Source organism: Trifolium pratense, linkage group LG4 (assembly GCF_020283565.1).
Source record: "Trifolium pratense cultivar HEN17-A07 linkage group LG4, ARS_RC_1.1, whole genome shotgun sequence".
NCBI classification, from domain to species: domain Eukaryota; kingdom Viridiplantae; phylum Streptophyta; class Magnoliopsida; order Fabales; family Fabaceae; genus Trifolium; species Trifolium pratense.
Genome location: NC_060062.1, coordinates 32,362,802 through 32,381,484, shown reverse-complemented (window position 1 = coordinate 32,381,484; position 18,683 = coordinate 32,362,802). Strand labels below are relative to the sequence as shown.

Genomic DNA, 18,683 nt, shown 5'->3' with positions numbered 1-18,683 from the left:
GAGGTTGATAAAGTCAAATTTGTAGCTTCGGCATATAATTTGTACTCCATTCGTCCTAAAATATAAGCAAATGGTCAATAAAAATTGATGAATTTGGTTTTAAATTTAGTCCAGATACATTCACTTTTGTTGACCTTTTTTGTTTATATTTTGAGACGGAGGGAGTAGTTTATAAGCTCATTTTACTTAAATAGATCACTAACTTATAAAAAAAATAGAGCACCTATTTTATAATTGTTTCGGACTCTTAAAAAAAAATTGTTTCGACTGATCCAAGCCCAAATATACGTGGCCTAACCGCTCTAGATTCGATCAAAAAATCACTCCTTCACGGAGGCTTTTTATGCAAGCCACCGGTAAAGGACACAATAATTATTGTACACTTCCTACGTATCGTGAATATGCACTCTTACACATTTACGGGATGTTAGATTCATCTCAACGGTTATCATCTTCTTTAAATTCATCTTAGTACACAATTAATTCACTTTTTACTTTCGCTCCACATTGATCATATATTGACCTAAACGTTAAAGTGTTGTAACATATTTTGCCGGTACTTTATCGACCGTACCTAAATTCAATCACCATTGTAACGGTTTTGGATCTCACCATCGAAGTCATCTGATTTTGCCTGGTGTAGATCGATAACAATTTTTTCACGAGTTTATTATTTTAGCAATTTTTTATATTTCAAGTAGCATTTTAATCTTATACTGTAATAACTAATGGTTTATAATTTGTTTTCTCACCTCTGAATATAAAATGCGATGTCCTTTAATAACTAGGCTAATTATCACGAGGACAATTAAAAAAAACAATTCTGTATTTTTTTAGTAAATTCAACCACTAATTTATAACACTCAGTGACCACTACCGTTGGCGCTTACCAACCACAAACTGTGAGTATGTTAAACAAAACATCAAATACATGCAATTTTTTCTATTTCATGACTCATACTTTTTTTTTTTATAAAACAAATACATGCATTTATCTGTCTTATAGGCTTGATTAACTATTATTTTTTTGAAAGTAGGTTTGATTTATTTTATAGTACACACTAACAAGTTATTAGTCAACAAAATGATAAAGACACTATTATCACCATAAATAATAAGATTCCAGGAACCTAAATGGACCTCCTTGCAAAAGATGCGTGCTGATGAACATTGGAATAAAAAGTCAATAATAAATATAATTCCTTGGATAAGAGAGTAATAATGGAAAAGGACATTCATGGGACATTATTTTCAAAGTTTTCCATAAAACATTGTCCAAAAAAAAAAAAAAAACGAATTCATCAAATAAAGAAAGAAATACAGTGTCCCGAAACACAAGTTAAGCTTGTTAATAAGAAAATGTTTTTTGGAACTTGTGCATTATTCAACACCTTAAAAGTGTATAAGTTATTTTACAAACATTAATTTTATCTTTTCTTTCTATTTTAAATATGCTTACTAAGTGCTCTCAGGACACTGTTTATAAAATGACCCATAAAAAAATCTTCTAAACTTTCCGCTACTCTCTGATTAATATATTTTTAACAGGGCCGACCCTATATGGGTGTGCAAGGTGAGCCACCGCACAGGGCCTCAAACATTTAGGGCCTCTAATTGTTTATATCGGTCTATTAAAAAATTTATATATGTAAAAAAAATTAATGACTTTGTTACTACTAAAAATATTTTATAACTCAAAAAATAAAATATTTAATAAACACACTCTTAATTTTATAAATAACTTGCGGTTGATTATAAAAAAAGAAGCAACATTACAAGAAAGTTTTTTTCCCCCAAGAAAATGTAAAGTTGATAATGATATTATGTATTTTAATGTCATTGATTAAAATATGTCGCTTTTAGATGTTATTTACTATGATGACTATTTTTTATGTTATTTACAATTTAAATAGAGAATAACTTTTAAAAAAAAATATTTTTATTAAAGATCCATTTTAAACTTCAAACAGGCCTCCAAATACTCGGGGCCGTCCTGAATTTTAATATTCATGATTATAAATAATTTCAAAAACCAAACCTTTTTTTTTTGGAAACAAAGGGGCCTAAGCCCACAAAAGCCAAACTATACTAATTTGTAATCTAGAATCTAGATTCTAGAATGGTAATAATACTAGCCACTCAAGGGCTACATAGGGTTTTATACTTATTAAAATTGAAACCATGAAGATTTTTTTGAAGTTTATTTAGTTAAAAATGTGACATAAAAATCATTTTAGGTTTGATAAAACTATTTAATAAATACGAAAACAATAAAATTTTATTAATTTGTTTTTTGAGAAAAACTTTTGAGAAATCACTACAAAAAAAATGCTATTTAGCCGCGGTCAAAATCGTAGCTAGAAGTGTCATTGACCGTGGCTAATAAAGTTTACCACGTAAATTTTGAGGGTGATCTATGTTGGCGTTGCAAAATTTAGCCACGGCTAACTTTGGTTTTTGCCACGGTCTTATAAAGTGTTGTACGTAACAATTTTACAGCCAGAGTTAATTATCAATTAGTCACGGTTTACCTATGGCAAAACAATGCCTAGGAGAATTAAAAGAATTGGTTTAATCGATGATGATATCTTAGTTCAAAACAGAAAAAACCTTAAAACTCTTAAAACATTTACAAATATAATTATTATATGTAAAATGTTAACATATATTTTTATGTCACATGTTAATGAAACAAATGTGAAATATTATTTAGAAATTTGTGTATTCAACTATTTAAACCTTAAATATTTTGTATTATTAAATATAAAAATACAATATGTAAATATTTTAATATGTAACACATGTTAATATGACTCTAATTATACTTACCTTTCTCCAAAAAAATATTAGCGTGGTTCAAACCCATAACCCTCGTAAATCTATAGACCTATATATCTTTTTATCATTATATCAAATCTTAGAATTAATTTTATGAATATTTAACTGTACTTATATTCACTCTTGAAATAGCTTTCTCCATCCTTGTATATAAAATTTACTAGTCTTACTTCTTTTATTATAATAGAATATATCATTAAATTAAATAAATGTGTGCTTTCATTCTCTAATGACTGTATTTTTGGATTTCATGCAACATAACATGAATGGCACAGCCACAAAGCTCTTCATTATCGATGTTTACTCACTAATTAGATTGTTTTTATCCATAAATTGGCCCCACCTTCTATGTACATGACATGGCACAACCACAACCTCTTCAATGCCAAAGATGAAGTCACCGTAGGTTCCACCACCAACCCCACAATGTTGACAAAAATTGATATCTTCTCATTTTATTACTTTTATTAATTTAGTAGCTAAATGCATGCATGTCCAATATTTTAAGTTTTAACTAGTGGTGGTAATAGAATCACCATTCTTAATGAATTACATTTAAATGTATAGTTGATGTAGTTTATACTTAAAACAAAGATTGTACGGACACTAGACACCAGTATGTTATGAATTATGATGCGAGTTCCAAATAACAATTTTTTATTTTTTTGGTTGATATAATAACAATTCTTTCTTAAATGTGTAAGTTATGTCATTAGACTCTTTAAAATAAAATAAAAAACTTTTAAAACTATGATATCACAAATCATATCATAATCACATTTTTGTTTTATCATAGACGAAGTGACAAATATCTCTAAAATTCACGCACACAACTGCGATGTATAAATTCAAATATGAGTAAACAAATCGGTGGTTTTCCTTGTTTTGCTTAAATGAGGAACTTATTTTACAGCAGCTTTAAATTAGCCACCAATTGTGTAATGTTCCTAAAATCATTGTCGTTATTGGAGAACGCTACAGAATTTTTGGGTGAAGGTCAATACAGATGGAAGGCAGAGTTCTTCAGAGATAAATTATACATGTCTTGTTATAGATTTATTTAGTTTACCACTCCTTTCTTTCTTTTGAGTGAGGTCTAGTTCCCTTTATAAACATTATTTTCCATTTTATTAATATATATGAGATGAGATATAGGCGAGGTAGTTAGGGTTGCTAACATAGTTTAATGTGTATTTTCCATTTTCCTCTTTATGTCTACATAATCATTATTTTAATTTAGATAAATCAAAGTATTTCCGCTCGCAAGTACGGAGACTATATCCGATGACAAGTCATATCTCACACATACCTTAAATTAAAACTATGTTCAAGGGTACTATATATTCCCTTTGTCCCAAAATAGTATAAGAACTATTTAACTACTGCATGTACACCGATGCATAATTTTGATTACGAATATTTTTAATTGTTTATTAGTAAAAATTATAAAAATTTAATAAATTAAAAATACTCGTCGAAATAAATCAAACAAGATCTTATATGATAATATTTATATTTATATATTTTTAGAAAAATACTTCAAAACAAGACATATGAATAGTACATTTTGTCAAATTAGGTATTATAAAATGGGACGGAGGGAGTATAAAATAAGCCACACATGCATGATAAATTGATAAATGTCATGTTGCCATTCATTTTCATTATTAAAAAGATGCTACAATCACTTAAACTACGTACACCAAATGCTACCTCCTCAAGTTAATTTCTTCAAATTACACTTCTATTCTTCTAAGTTTTGTTATTCTCCGTTCACCTCCCCTCATTTACTTTTGCCGCGTTCTTCTTCTTCTTCTTTTTTTTTTTTGGTTTTGTAGATTAGATTTTCCTTTTCCACCCAAAAATGATTACTATTACTACTACACCCACCAAAGCGTGTCCATAGATTCTTCAAGTGCCGTGCATTATTGTTTTTCCCATATTCATTCTTTCTAAATGACCAAAACAACCCTACCCTTTACACTTATCATCCCTAAAATCCCTTAAAATATAAAGGGTATTAACGGAAACTCATTAATTTCCAAGTCAAATAGTATTTATCTATCTATATACCAATTATTCCCATGTCATGTCAAACTTTGAGCTAGTGCAAGCCTTTCATGTGTAGCTTTCGTTTCCAAATAGAACAAGAAAAAAAATAAGTAAAACAAACAAATAAAAACTTCAAATGCTTGTGACTTGTGACTTATTATAAGCACTTAACTATGGTTGGTTTTAAACATGTGTAAAAGAATCAAAAGCATTGACCATATAAAGGATATCCTTAATATGAGAAAATCAAATTTTAGATAGAACTTTCATCTTCAAATAATTTCATATAAATTGAATTGTTTCTTATTTTTATTTTTATTTTTATTTATGTTTATGTTATCTCAATGCAATTGAGATTGAGGCCGCATCAATTATATTTGACTGTAATTATCTGCAATATCAAGAATCGTGGCGCCAACGATAATATAGTAGGTGATTATTAAGTTGATGTGTATATATCTAACAATTAGACATGTTTTGTAAAAGAGAAAATATGGAGGATTTCAAGGAAGAGAATTGTTATGTGGAAACTGACCCAACTGGTCGCTATGGCAGGGTAAGTTCTAAAATGCTCTGTTTTCCTCTGTTTTGCTCTGTTTTTTCCTCTGTTTCTTGTGGCATATTTTATATCATTCAAGTTTTAGCTTATTATTTGTGTCACATAAGTATGTTAATTTAGAAAAGACATGTTTTTCTTGTCAATTTTGTACACATTTTTAGTGTGGTAAGAAATCTTAAGCCATATAAATTGCTATTAGGTTTAGTAAGATAGGTTATTAAGACATTAAAAACTATATGTTGCTATACTAATCTCTTATCTTTTATTGAAAATCATAATTAAGATGATTAATCTCCTAAAATTTAGATAGTTGAGTAAAAATTTGGTGTTTTTGTTACTTCGTTATCTATCAAGTGAATATGATTAAGAAATAGTCTCCCTTATAATCAAGGTGTTAGTTCAGAGGTAAGAGTTTGACATTGTAACTTTAAGGGACGTAGTTCAAATTTCCTCGGAGATGGTTGTAAAATGGTCATGTGTGCCACTTTAATTAATAATAATTGCAATTTTTTGTGATTGATTAGTTTGGAGATGTTCTTGGGAAAGGAGCAATGAAAACGGTATACAAAGCAATTGATGAGGTTCTTGGAATAGAGGTAGCATGGAACCAAGTTAGACTCAATGAAGTACTTAATACACCCGATGATTTGCAGCGCCTTTACTCGGAGGTTCATCTCCTAAGTACCCTCAAACACCGATCAATCATGCGATTCTACACATCTTGGATTGATATTGATAACAAGAACTTCAACTTTATTACAGAAATGTTCACATCAGGATCACTTAGAGAGTAATTAACTTTCTTTCTATATATATATATGGTCTTCAACTTTGTTACTTCTTTGAAGAATGAAAATAATTGATAATTTTCGAACACTTGTAGATACCGGAAGAAATATAAACGAGTAAGCTTACAAGCAATAAAGAGTTGGGCGCGCCAAATCTTACAAGGCCTAGTTTTTCTTCATGGCCATGATCCACCTGTAATTCATAGAGACCTAAAATGTGATAACATATTTGTCAATGGCCATCTTGGACAAGTGAAAATTGGTGATCTTGGATTAGCTGCAATTCTTCAAGGTTCTCAATCAGCTCATAGTGTTATAGGTAAGTACTTTTTCGCTTTTTAATGTTGCAAACTAATTGTCGGTATATTAGTTGTTTTGTTACTATTTTTTATTCACGGGGTTTGAACTCTGGTCCCTGAACTTTTTTAACCGTTAGCTCAAACTGATTAACCTAATTTTCTAATTTTGTGATAGGTACACCGGAATTCATGGCACCGGAAATGTACGAAGAAGAATACAATGAACTTGCTGATGTGTACTCATTCGGCATGTGTGTATTAGAAATGCTCACATCTGATTATCCATATAGTGAATGTACTAATCCAGCACAGATTTATAAGAAAGTGACATCGGTAAATTCGAATTCTGGTATTATAAATTTCAGGATATCCGTAAAATTTGATGCTTTATTGAACGACGTTTAATATTTCAGGGAAGGCTACCAATGTCATTCTTCCGCATTGAAGATACTGAAGCGCGGAGGTTCATTGGAAAATGTTTAGAGCCTGCAGCAAAGAGACCGTCTGCAAAAGATTTGTTGCTTGAGCCCTTTCTTTTAGCCGATGATTCGTCGTCAGACAAGAAGTTAGCAATTCAGAAGCCATTTTTGAATGACAGTGAGATGGAAAAATTTCAATTAAGAGATGAATTTTCTAAGACTCAAATGAAAGTAATTGGAAAGTTGAATCCTGAAGATGATACTATCTTTCTCAAAGTGCAAATTTCTGATAAAAATTGTATGTAGTAATAATCTTCTGAATGCATTTTAGTCTTTAATTTGATGTGACGATAATTGTCTGCTTCATATTCGTGCAGGTTCGGTTAGGAATGTATATTTTCCCTTCGATATTCTAACCGACACGCCAATTGATGTTGCTATGGAGATGGTAAAAGAATTGGAGATTTCTGATTGGGATCCTTATGATATTGCAAATATGATTAATAGAGAGATATCTGCTTTGGTACCACATAGATGGAAAAGTGATTGTTCAGATTCCTTCCATACATTCAATTATCAAGATGATGATGTCGATGAAAATCGTCTGCATTTCCGCTCGTTCTCTTCTAGTTCATCTTTACAAGAATTGATACCGGATTTAGTCAGTAAAAACGAGGAAATATCACACGGATATTATTTGCTCCATGGTATGTCTTCTTTCTTCATGAATCATTTCTTTCCTTCTCTAATAGGCCTATTGGAAGGTTTCGAAAAGCATTATAGTTTTAGTAGTTTGCATAACCGAATTCAATCGTAATTGTGATTGTGAACGTATCAACCACATTTGCTTGCAGCGTCAAGAATCGCAACATAATAGCAAAGTACTTAAAAGGGACAACAAAAACAAAATTCGTTCGTTTTTAGTCTCTATAAAATACAAAATTATGTATTTTGATCGCGACTTTTGTATTTTACAGTGGCTAAAACTAAATAAAAACATATTTTACATTTTCTTTAATTCTAATGTCTGTGATGCATTTATAAGGAAGTCTTATTGAAAAACCTAACACTATTACAAATATCGTACGCTTAATTACACATTTGGTCTCTTATGTTTATTTTAGATTTCAAGTTGGTCCCTTATGCTTTAAGAGTTTCAAAGTGGTCCTTTGTATTTTAGACGTTTCAAGTTGTTCCCTTTTGATGCAGATGATTTACATGATGATAACAGTTCAAGATGCTCTTCACAAGGGACATATTCAAATTGGAACTACTATTCTATGGATGATTATGAACACAATGCAGCTTCAATCCGAAAAGATCCTAAACTTCCTTTAATAAAGAATCACAATAAAGGCACAAGGTTTTGTCCTGGTGAAGAGTTGAACAATTGTAACCAGTATAGAGTTTCAGGAGGATCACAGAATCCTTCACCTAGTAAAGGTAAGATGATGATGGAAAACCGAAAACTGACACGGAACAGGTCATTGATCGATACGCGGAGCCAATTGCTACACAAATCACTTGTTGATGAGTTGAACAAAAGGAGGCAATTCAAGACAGTTGGTTCTGTGGAGAATATTGGATTTCAGTCACCTTATGATGATTCTACAAAATAGTCACAGATTATATCTATTGCCTTAATAAGAACACTTAAAAAGTAGTGTGGTATGGTAGAAAAAAATTTAAGATATATTGTAATGTTTAGAAATGAGTGTTTCTTGAACATTGAAAGTTAAATAGATTAAATGTATAGTCTTTTGTGTTATGGACTTGAGAAAGTTATCCCGTTTATTTGTTATGATATGTTCAAATTTAAGGCATGTCCGGTGTTCAATACATGTCAATGTCCATGAGAATCGATGTTTTGGTGCCTGCACACTATGATACTTTACTCGGATTTTTTTGGTTTGTCGTTCATAAGTAGCCCTTTCCAACCACCGACAACCAGCTCTGATACCATTTATAAGAATCCAAATATTTGGAGAACTTCACCTAGTATTTTTGCACCTTATCTTCCTATTATACCTTAATTTTAATCCTTCAATACATTCATATTTTTTTGCACACACTTTCTCTTTCCAATAAATTTAATGTATTATGTCAAAAAAACAAAATTTAATATGTTATGTGTACCAAGTTTTCCAAATATATAACATTAATTAGTTTTATTGAAAAAGATAAAAGTAATTGAAGATGGGTATAAGCTATCAAGTGAGAAGAAACAAGTGATGTAAATTTTTCATAGAACATTTCATACTACTCAATGTGGGACGCTAGGACTAGTGCAAGGGCCGGTCTACATATTGTGATATCTAAAAGTGAATATTAAAATGAGGTCTATAAAATAAAAAAATCTAGAATAAAAATGTTATTATAAAAAAAAGTTATATAAAATGTTAACCTTTTAGTTATTAGTAAAGTTTTTTTTTTTTAAACTCGATATCCAGTTGAAAGATAGAGTAATTTGGGAAACCAATTTCACCGTCCACTAATAGAGGCCTAATTGAAGCTAGAATATATGAAGCCCTGCTCTGCATGTAATAACGAATGCAATATAGAAATTGGTTTCAAAGAATTTGTACATGAGACAAATAAATTAAAATGTATTGATTATTTATATGTATTAAGATTGGTATATATGTTTTTAACAATCTTTTTTTTTTAAAATAGTTTTTAACAATTCTTTTATACTATGGTATAGGCTTTTTATTTTATTGGATTAGTATGTATATACGACATTTTAATATTGAAATAAATAACATGTCTTGAACCCATGACTTTAGACTAAGATTACAGCATATAAAATCAGTTGAACTGGACACGCCTTGTTCCATACGAGGCATTTCTTTTGTATTAATAATTGTGGCCTAAAGCCCTAACTTTAGTAGCTTTGGACTTGGACCGGCCCTGGTCTTTCACAATGCAGCGAACTAATGTTCGAATCTCTATTGACAGATGTCCTCACAATTTGATATTCGACATTATTCGAAAATGATTACTTCTAGTAGTAGAGGAAACTTGTGGAAAAGGGAGGAAAAAAAAAGTATATACATAGATGAGTGTTGATAAAAAATGAAGGAAAATGTTAAACAGTGCCTCCGGGCACTGGTTAAGGAGCAAAAATAGTAATTTGGCATTGGAGTTTGTGCAATCAACTCCTCAAAAGTTTAAAATGTGTTATTTTCTATTCAAAACTTTCTTTTTTTGATTTTCTTAACCAGTGCTCTGGAGACACCGATTAGCATGACCCAAAAATGAATTGTCAATTATAAAGACTCAAGGACCATGTGGCTAAACCTCTAAAGTAAACAAAGTCCGGTATAGTTGGTTTGTGTGCATTTTACGGTGACATGAATTTCCTCCATAGCAATCAATTATTGATGTATTAGATTTGATGGTTTCTAAATTTGGCTAAGCATTCCAAACAATTATTTAGGGTGTACATGTACCTTACCTAGTTTCACGAGTAAAGTTTATAGAGTTTCCTTTTGCACTATTTCAAGTTGGACCTTATTGCACCTATGGGGAGTCAAAATATCAACAAATCATCGAGTTTTGAATCCAAAGGTATCATTTGTTTTTATCCATGTTATTAATTGGCACGAAATACTCACCGGTTTTGCGGTGACTAATTTCAGTCAAAAAATCTGATTGGTCATTTATAGATACAATCTCTTCTTTCAACTGCATTTTTTTAATTCACAAAGTTTGAATCTCGGAAATTTACATAAATGATCCATTTCCATTTTCACTCGGACTAAAATTTGTTTATAGTAATGAATCCTTATTATTTAGGAAAGGTGTCGCTTGCATCACTAGGTCTAAGTCTCTCTCATCATTTAAATGCACGTCCTTAATTTTTAGGCCATAATACTGCTTATCCCTTCATTTTGAAGCATAGTGATATTGAATCTTTTTGGAATCATGATGCTTTATGGTCTTAAAGTAAACTATATTATAAGAACATTTAGTGACAAGAAATTTTTTGTATGCTACTATAATTGTGAAACACAAATTTATAAATTTCAACCTTATAGGACTAGAAAATACAAAATTGAGGTGGAGCTAGCTAGAATCTGCACTGTGTCCATAGTAGATTTTTGAAAGGAACATGACTTGATCAACTTGAATAAAAAAAATTCTGTATGTAAAGTGACTTATCAACTGTGTAATTATGTGGAGGTTTCCCAATAATATAAAATACAGTATATAGTTGGACCAATGAACTGTTTTCTTCAATTATATTGTGGTCCTTAATTTCCTTTAATATTTCTAGTTTCAACAGCCTGTTTTGGGTTATGAATTGTAATTATCTATCTTATGGTTATTGCTAAAAATTCTAGCTCCATTCCTTTTTTATGAACACAAACTTGTCATCTGTTTAGAGTCTTTATAACACATTAATTGATATGAAATGATAGTATGTTTTAACAAGTGTTTTAACTAAGGACCTAAGTTCGATCTTTGATTTGGGCATGTAGTAGAGTTAAAACTCTTCGAAAGAGTTTGCCGTTCATTTAGATCCCAAAAGACTCGAGAGATTAGTCTCTACAGTTGCACGCAAAGGATACTTAATTTACGCTAAAAAGACTAGTCTCGAGAGATTAGTCTCTTTGATCATATTATTTTACTATTTAATACCCACACTATAGTGTAGCGAAAATTTACTCTCTAGTTAATACTAGCGTTGATACTTTTATTTTTTCGTTGGTAGTCTCGCCGCTTGCTGTGAATCATCAACGGGTGACGTGTTCCCGACCAGTAGACGATTTTGTTTGCCTTAATGTGGAAGGGAGTTTGTTGGGTTCGAATAACACTGCATAATATGGTGGACTGTTACGAAACATAGGTGGTGAGTTTATTTGGGGGTTTTTAGGGAGCCGTTGCGATTCAAATTAAAATATTTTTTATGCTGAGATTATGGCGATATGGTACGGCTCGAAGTTATGTTGGGAATGCGATTTTCGTAAGGTGTTTTGTTGCTCGCATTCTTTACTCTCTGTTAATTTAACCAAGGAAGGGGTCACAATACATCACCGTTTTGCGAATGACATTCTTTGTATTCAAAAGCTACTAGCAAATGATTGAGAAGTCATTCTTTCACATGCTCTTCGTGAGGGAAATCCGTGTGCGGATGTGTTAGTTAAATTCCTTTGTAGCTTTTTTCTTTTTTCTCTTATGTAACAAAAAAAAACATGAAATAAGTTTTCATAAAGGACCGTAATTAAAAAATACAACTATTTTGGATTAGATTAAGAAAAAATTAACCGTTAGTACTAGTAATTAAAATTCTAAATAAGTGTTTAAAAAAAAAACATCTAAATAAGTGAATTTAACTTAAATATTGTTTGCATATAACGGGCCGAGACCGGGGGAGTACTATGTTAGATTAGAGTAGAGTAGCTAAAAAATGAGAGCTAAATCATGAAGACTTTTGGCTTAATTAAGTTGCTTTCATCAATTCATGTGACATCAAAAGCAAAGTTTCAAACACATCAAGGTACCGTTTGTAGTGACAATGTAGGTGATATTTTTATTTTTAGGAATTGGCTATAGACTATAGTCCTAATTCATGACATCTCAACTACAACTCTAATTGAAGTTGTTACAACTTCCAACACTACTTTAACTAATTGGCTCAATTTGCAAACCCTTTAACATAATTTGTGTTGCATCCTCTTTTCCAAGTTTGATGTACTTAATATATCTCATTCTAAATATAGATCATCTTTCACATTTGTATTTGGCTAATAGTGAGTTTATACTTAAAACTTGATATATAACGGACAAATTTCCCCTGTTTTTACATGTCAAATTTTCTACTAATCTTCAATGTAAGACATTTAATTTACATTTGATATTGTAGAAAAATTCAAACAACTTGAATAGTTGCAAACTTAATTCAGCTAGAGATTTTGGCTCAAACTAGAGAAACTTATCAAATTCCATAACAAAATTCTTAAGCAAGTGTGGAAATTAATTTATTTATTTATTTATGACACCATATTAATTCCATATATTGCCATGCATATTTAAACTTGTCAAAAGTTGGAAGAAAAAAAAACTAAAAAATCACGAGGATACCAAATATGTAATGCTGATAATTTAGAAGAATCAAAGAAGTTTGATCCATAGAGTAGTAGTAGTAGTAAATGGTAATTACAAGACTATAAACATACATTGAAAAATATTAATTTCTTTACATTCTAAGTTGAGCCATGTCATACCAAATTTGCTCAAAAGCTTTAACAATAACATCATGATATTCACTTGAATTAAGAGAAAGATAACAAGCAAGTAAATTCTCCAAATCCTTTGATCCTCTTATATTATTCTCCACAATCATTTCCACCATTGATTCCTTAAAATCACTTATTGGATCAATTGAAGACTTAACAACTGCAAATCCATCTACAAACCCTCCATCATTCCTTGAAACTTTGCTTCCACTTGATAATGATGATGAAACACTCTTTCTTCCATAAGCTTGAATTTTTTTGTTAACAAGTTTTGGAGAATTCACTCTAAGCTTAATACCTTGAGAATTTGGAGAACCTTTTTTACCTATTTGACTTTTTTTCCTCCTTCTTTGAGTTCTATTAATATTTTCTTCGGATTCGGTTGAACTTCGAGATTCGATCTTATCATCAAACTTAACTTGCTTTGTCAATATTGGAGCTAAACCATGTTGTGAAAATGCATCAAAACCATCTAAATATTTAGAATTTCCTTGAAAAGATTCATTGTTCATGTCTATGATTATATCATTAGTTGAAGAGCTAACTCTACAACTACAATTAAGCAAATCCGGAACCGAAAAGCTATCACAAAATTCAGATTCAGAAGAAACACATTGATTATGATAAGACTCGGAAGAAGAATTTTCAATTGAAGACAAATCATCATCATCATGTTGAGAAGGCTTGTAAATAGTTTTTCTTCTAGTCTTTCTCTTTGAAGACTTTCTTGGTGAATCATTGAATGGAAGGTTCAAATCTTTGGTGTGAATTGGTGAGTTCAATATTTTATTATAAGCTTTTGTTTGTTCATTTGAGAAATGATGTGAAGAATACCTTGAATATTGTTGTGACCTTTGAGATGTTGTTGGTGAAGTCATTACTTTGTTCTTCATAACATGATGAGATTGTGAACCATTTCTTTTCCTTGATGATTTGCTCATATCTTTAAGCTTGTAAAACCATGCATTTGGTATCATATCTGAAAATTTGAACTTATTGTTTCCCATAAGAGATTATTATATATTGATCTAAGCACACACACACAAACACACTTTTGGTATCTCAATTTCAATGAAAGATGTATAAGGCTAGAGAAATTAGTTTATAACATGAAAAATATATAGTAAATTAGTGGTCCATTACAAAAGTTATAAAAAGAAAGTTAAGGGACCAAGTTTGTCTACCTAATGAATTTCTCTCATCATTGCTACCAGCAAACATTACATTACTATGACATTATTATGCTAAATAATTAATCTCATATATAGTAACATAAGTGTGATATAGTTGTGCATGAAACTTTTCCTAATTTATACTATTTATTTACCATTATGCAATTAAAGGACATGACAAAAAGAAAAGATTTGGAGGATTAAATCCTTGGTAAAGATTTTCAACTAAAAATTAAAGATAAAATTGATAGGTGTACGTATTAGAGTTAATAAAACAACATGAAGGTGAAATTAAGGACACTCAAGTATGATAGTGTAATCCTCTTGAAAAGTTGCATGCTAAAAGCATGTATATATACACATTGAGGATCATAGTTGTTAATTTCACTGTGGGACTACTCTCTTGGACTAGAAGGTCAAAGTCTGAGGAAATCTCTAGAAGATATTACTATGCAACATCATTTTTACCTAATTTTTATTTTTATCGAGGATAAAAAACCGCGTATGTTGGAAGAGATCAGTTAACGGAAAGAGTAAAAGTGTATCAAGTTTTTGTAATAAAGGATAAGTGTTATAATTAGTTAAAAAATTTAAGAACTTATTTGTTATCAAAAAAACATAATTGTTATAGACGTAAAACTTAAAGGATTATTAAATGCATTTGCTCTAAAAAAAATAATTTATACACTATTTGTTTTATAATAAGCATAATATCCCCTCTCAACCGAATTTTGTCGGTACGCATGAGTCAGAAATCGAACTTCTGACCACATGTTTAAGTTGATCAAGATCCTTATCACTTGGACCAATTCATTGTTGGTATTTTTATTCGTCTTACTTTTTATATTTTATAATTTATACACATTTCTTAAATACATATAAAATTCAAATGACTTAAAAAAATATAGGTAAATTTTGATCTGGAACTTATTTAAAGAAATTTTTAAGAAATGTCAGAGTTTCTTAAATAAGTTTTTAAGTTCAAAATTTGACTAAAAAAAATAGATAGAAATATCAGAAATGTGATTTGTGTGATTTTCACTAGTTAAAAAATAATTAAAAAGTACCCGTGATTTTAGCTAAATTCGTAAGGATATCACATTCTATATGTAAGAACTGGAGTTCAAAGTTCGAACCCAAGACACTTCTCTTATTCACCTTTACGATGAAATTTCTTATTATCGGATTACATGACAAAATAAGTTAAAAAGCGAAGTAATAAGGAGGTCAAGAATTCGATATCCGCTTCCAACATATACTAACAAAACAAATTAACATCGACCTTTTAAGAAAGAAAAAAAAAGTTTAGTATCATGTTCTATGTTTCAATATGTTCCATTGAATAGTGAAATTAGATTGCATTTCTTGTTTGCTTACGTATTGTATCTTTGTTTTGTCTGGACTGCACACTGCATCTCAATATATTTGCTGGCAGTTGAAGGATTGAAATTCATAATATGGTTCTCCACGCTGTGTCTCATGAATTAATGTATGTATATATTTGACCTTAAACAAATAATCATTGAGACCCATTTATTCCACAATTCTTGGCTTTATGAATCATAGATATTCTTTGCCTTTTTATCCAGAATACCCCCACATGCTTAGTGCTTCCTTAACCATCTCTCAAAGTATTAGATTCGTTTTCGTCTTTTCATTTTTTTTTCTTTTTCCATTTTCAATCTATCGTTTTTGGTCTTCATTTTTTTTTCCTATTATGATATAGGTACAAAATTTTGTTGGGGAGTCCTGTGGAGCTAGAGAGAAACAATGAGGTCAACTCCACCCAAAATTTTAAGGCATTAGGTTAATGGGTCACCTCTCTTATAAATTCAACATTCTTCTTATATATAGTTAATGTGAGACTTAACCACTCTCACTTGAAACCCAACAAATTTCACCATTGTTAACAATAATTAATTTTTGTTGGAGAACCTATAGAACACACAAGTGCTCTTCCAATAAAAGAATCAAATCTGTGACAGTCAAGACCCTTATCAATGTTGGTTTTTTCTATTTTATTTTACAATGAAATACTATTTGCTTTTTGCTAATTAAGAAATGAGAAATGTTATTTAGAGACATATTTTGAGACAAAAATACAACATTTATGAGCAATTTTGTCATCTCATATCCTCTCTTCCACCCCCATCTTTTCTTCTCTATCAATTTCTCCTTTTTTTATTAGGAAAATGACAAAATTGCCCCATGATATTGTATTTTTGTCTTAAAAGTTGTGTCTAAATAACATTTCTCTTAAGAAACAGTACATCTTTAAAATTGTAGAGTACTAGATTAAAAAGTGTTTACATTAACTTTTAACGTTAGAAAATATGACATGACACGTGAATCAAATATAGATTCCTTCCACTTTGATCTCAGTCCTCAAGTCATTGTTAACATCAATAAACGAAGATATTTAATTCAAGTGGTTAATGAGTTACGACGAATCGAACAGATCCCTATTTATTATGGGACTTATTTTTTCACCCTACTGATTTTCTCGCACGCACTACGTATTTACAAAAACACCCCTGTCCGCTACTTAGGTAGCAGAACATCCAACCAGCTTTTTTTATAACGTCCGTTATATAACTAACCGACGACATTTTTCGAAATTTTATGATTTTTATAACATTCGCTACTTAAGTAACGAAAGCGTATAAATGAAAATGCGTAAGGTACATGAGAAATAGATATGGTGATAGAAGAATATCTCATTTATTAGAGGTGATTGCTAGACTTTTTTTTTGAACAGCAAATATAGGTTTATTAATAATCAGGTATTTGCACAAGACGAACAAATACCCGTAAAAGAGGACTACAAAAACAAAGACATCGTATATAAGCGGAATACCAATGAATATACCAAAATAGATACCACCTAAACAGAGATCCACCTCTAATCTCATTCTTGGAAGGACACTCTGAAGTTTCCAGACCACCAGAGAAGACATCATCCAACCTAAAAAGATGCTACTAGATGTTAACTCCCGATCTCGAATCAAAAGTGACCGGCCCATCAGAATCCAAAAAGCAGCTCTAAGAGCCAAAGATGATGGGCACGGTAGAAAGAAAACCTAGGCAGATAAATCTCAGCTCGCAGTCCGACTCCAAACAGTCAACACCAATGCGGTAAGGGTCAACCAGATACAAAAAAACCTGCAAATCCCAACGGATTTTGAAACCAACAGTGACTCGAAACGAATCCTACAAACCTCAACAGATTTGGACGCGGTCAGAGAATCGAGTATCAAAGCAGACCCAACAACACACATGACATCAATCATACACCGGCGGAGCCTAAACCAACCACCACCCGATCAACACCTCAACATCACAACACCCCGTCATCACCACCCCACCCCAAACAGCCAACAAAACCGTTTCACCAAAACAGAGTATTTGATAAACACGTCCCAGGTTGGAAGTTTGAAGATTTCAATAATTCCTCTTCTACTCCTTTTGATACGTTAGTGCATGATGATTCTTAAATCCTCAAGCACCACAACCACCACCCCCAACCCAAATACCCATTAATAAGATGATTCTTATTAATTGGATGTTTTATCTCCCCACCCCTGTGAATCTTTGATTTCCCTGAATTTCTAATTTTACCCTTGAAAAAAAATTCGGTTTGTAGAAATCGAAGTTTTTTTTTGCCTTGAAAATAAATTTCGATTTCTAAAAACCGAAATTTACTCTGAATTTGCACTAGTAAAAATTCGGTTTCTGTGAACCGAATTTTTCTGCAAGGCAAAATTTGAATATTGAGGGTATAAAATATTTACGGGGGTGGGGAGAGAAAACATCTATTATTAATTGTGGTTTTGTATTGTATATCTATTTGTGGACTCCTACTTATAACTTATTGGGCCTCCTTTCTAGAATAAAATGAATTTCCTATTTTTAGCTTTAGACTTCTCTAATTCCCTATAGATCCACCAATGATAGATATATCCCCACACTTACTTAACATACCTACTATATTTTCATAACTACTCCTCTCCAGCTTTTACATTTCTCAAGTGGTAAGCACGATAAATCTGCCATAAAATTGAAGTTTACTGTAAGCCAATGTGATATTTGAAACACAAAAAAAAAAAAAAAAGAGTAATATTTTTTCTTCGACGAATGTGAAAATATTTTTCAATGTAAACATAATACTTATGGTACATTACTATGAAAAAAATTATGTTAAACAACATTTTTGAATTTCTTCAACAAATTATAACTCATAGTAAAAAAAATTAAACCATAAACTACGCGTATCTCGTGAAAACATCAAATTTATTCTTATCATATTCTTTGAAA

The 18,683-nt window shown here is 30.9% G+C and overlaps 2 protein-coding genes across 2 annotated transcripts; one reads left to right on the top strand and one right to left on the bottom strand.

Annotated features, from left to right (window-relative positions):
• Window positions 1-4,506: 4,506 nt before the first annotated feature.
• On the top strand, window positions 4,507-8,834 carry LOC123921142 (probable serine/threonine-protein kinase WNK4). The gene is made up of 7 exons (XM_045973556.1): window positions 4,507-5,446; window positions 5,974-6,239; window positions 6,333-6,556; window positions 6,712-6,869; window positions 6,950-7,253; window positions 7,333-7,662; window positions 8,165-8,834. The coding sequence occupies exons 1-7, from the start codon at window positions 5,363-5,365 to the stop codon at window positions 8,572-8,574; spliced, it is 1,776 nt and encodes a 591-aa protein (XP_045829512.1). The 5' UTR covers window positions 4,507-5,362; the 3' UTR covers window positions 8,575-8,834.
• A 4,225-nt stretch (window positions 8,835-13,059) lies between these two features.
• LOC123921143 (transcription repressor OFP3-like) lies at window positions 13,060-14,296 on the bottom strand. The gene has a single exon (XM_045973557.1). It carries the CDS (start codon window positions 14,202-14,204, stop codon window positions 13,158-13,160), a length of 1,047 nt encoding a protein of 348 aa, XP_045829513.1. The 5' UTR covers window positions 14,205-14,296; the 3' UTR covers window positions 13,060-13,157.
• Between the last annotated feature and the right edge of the window lie 4,387 nt (window positions 14,297-18,683).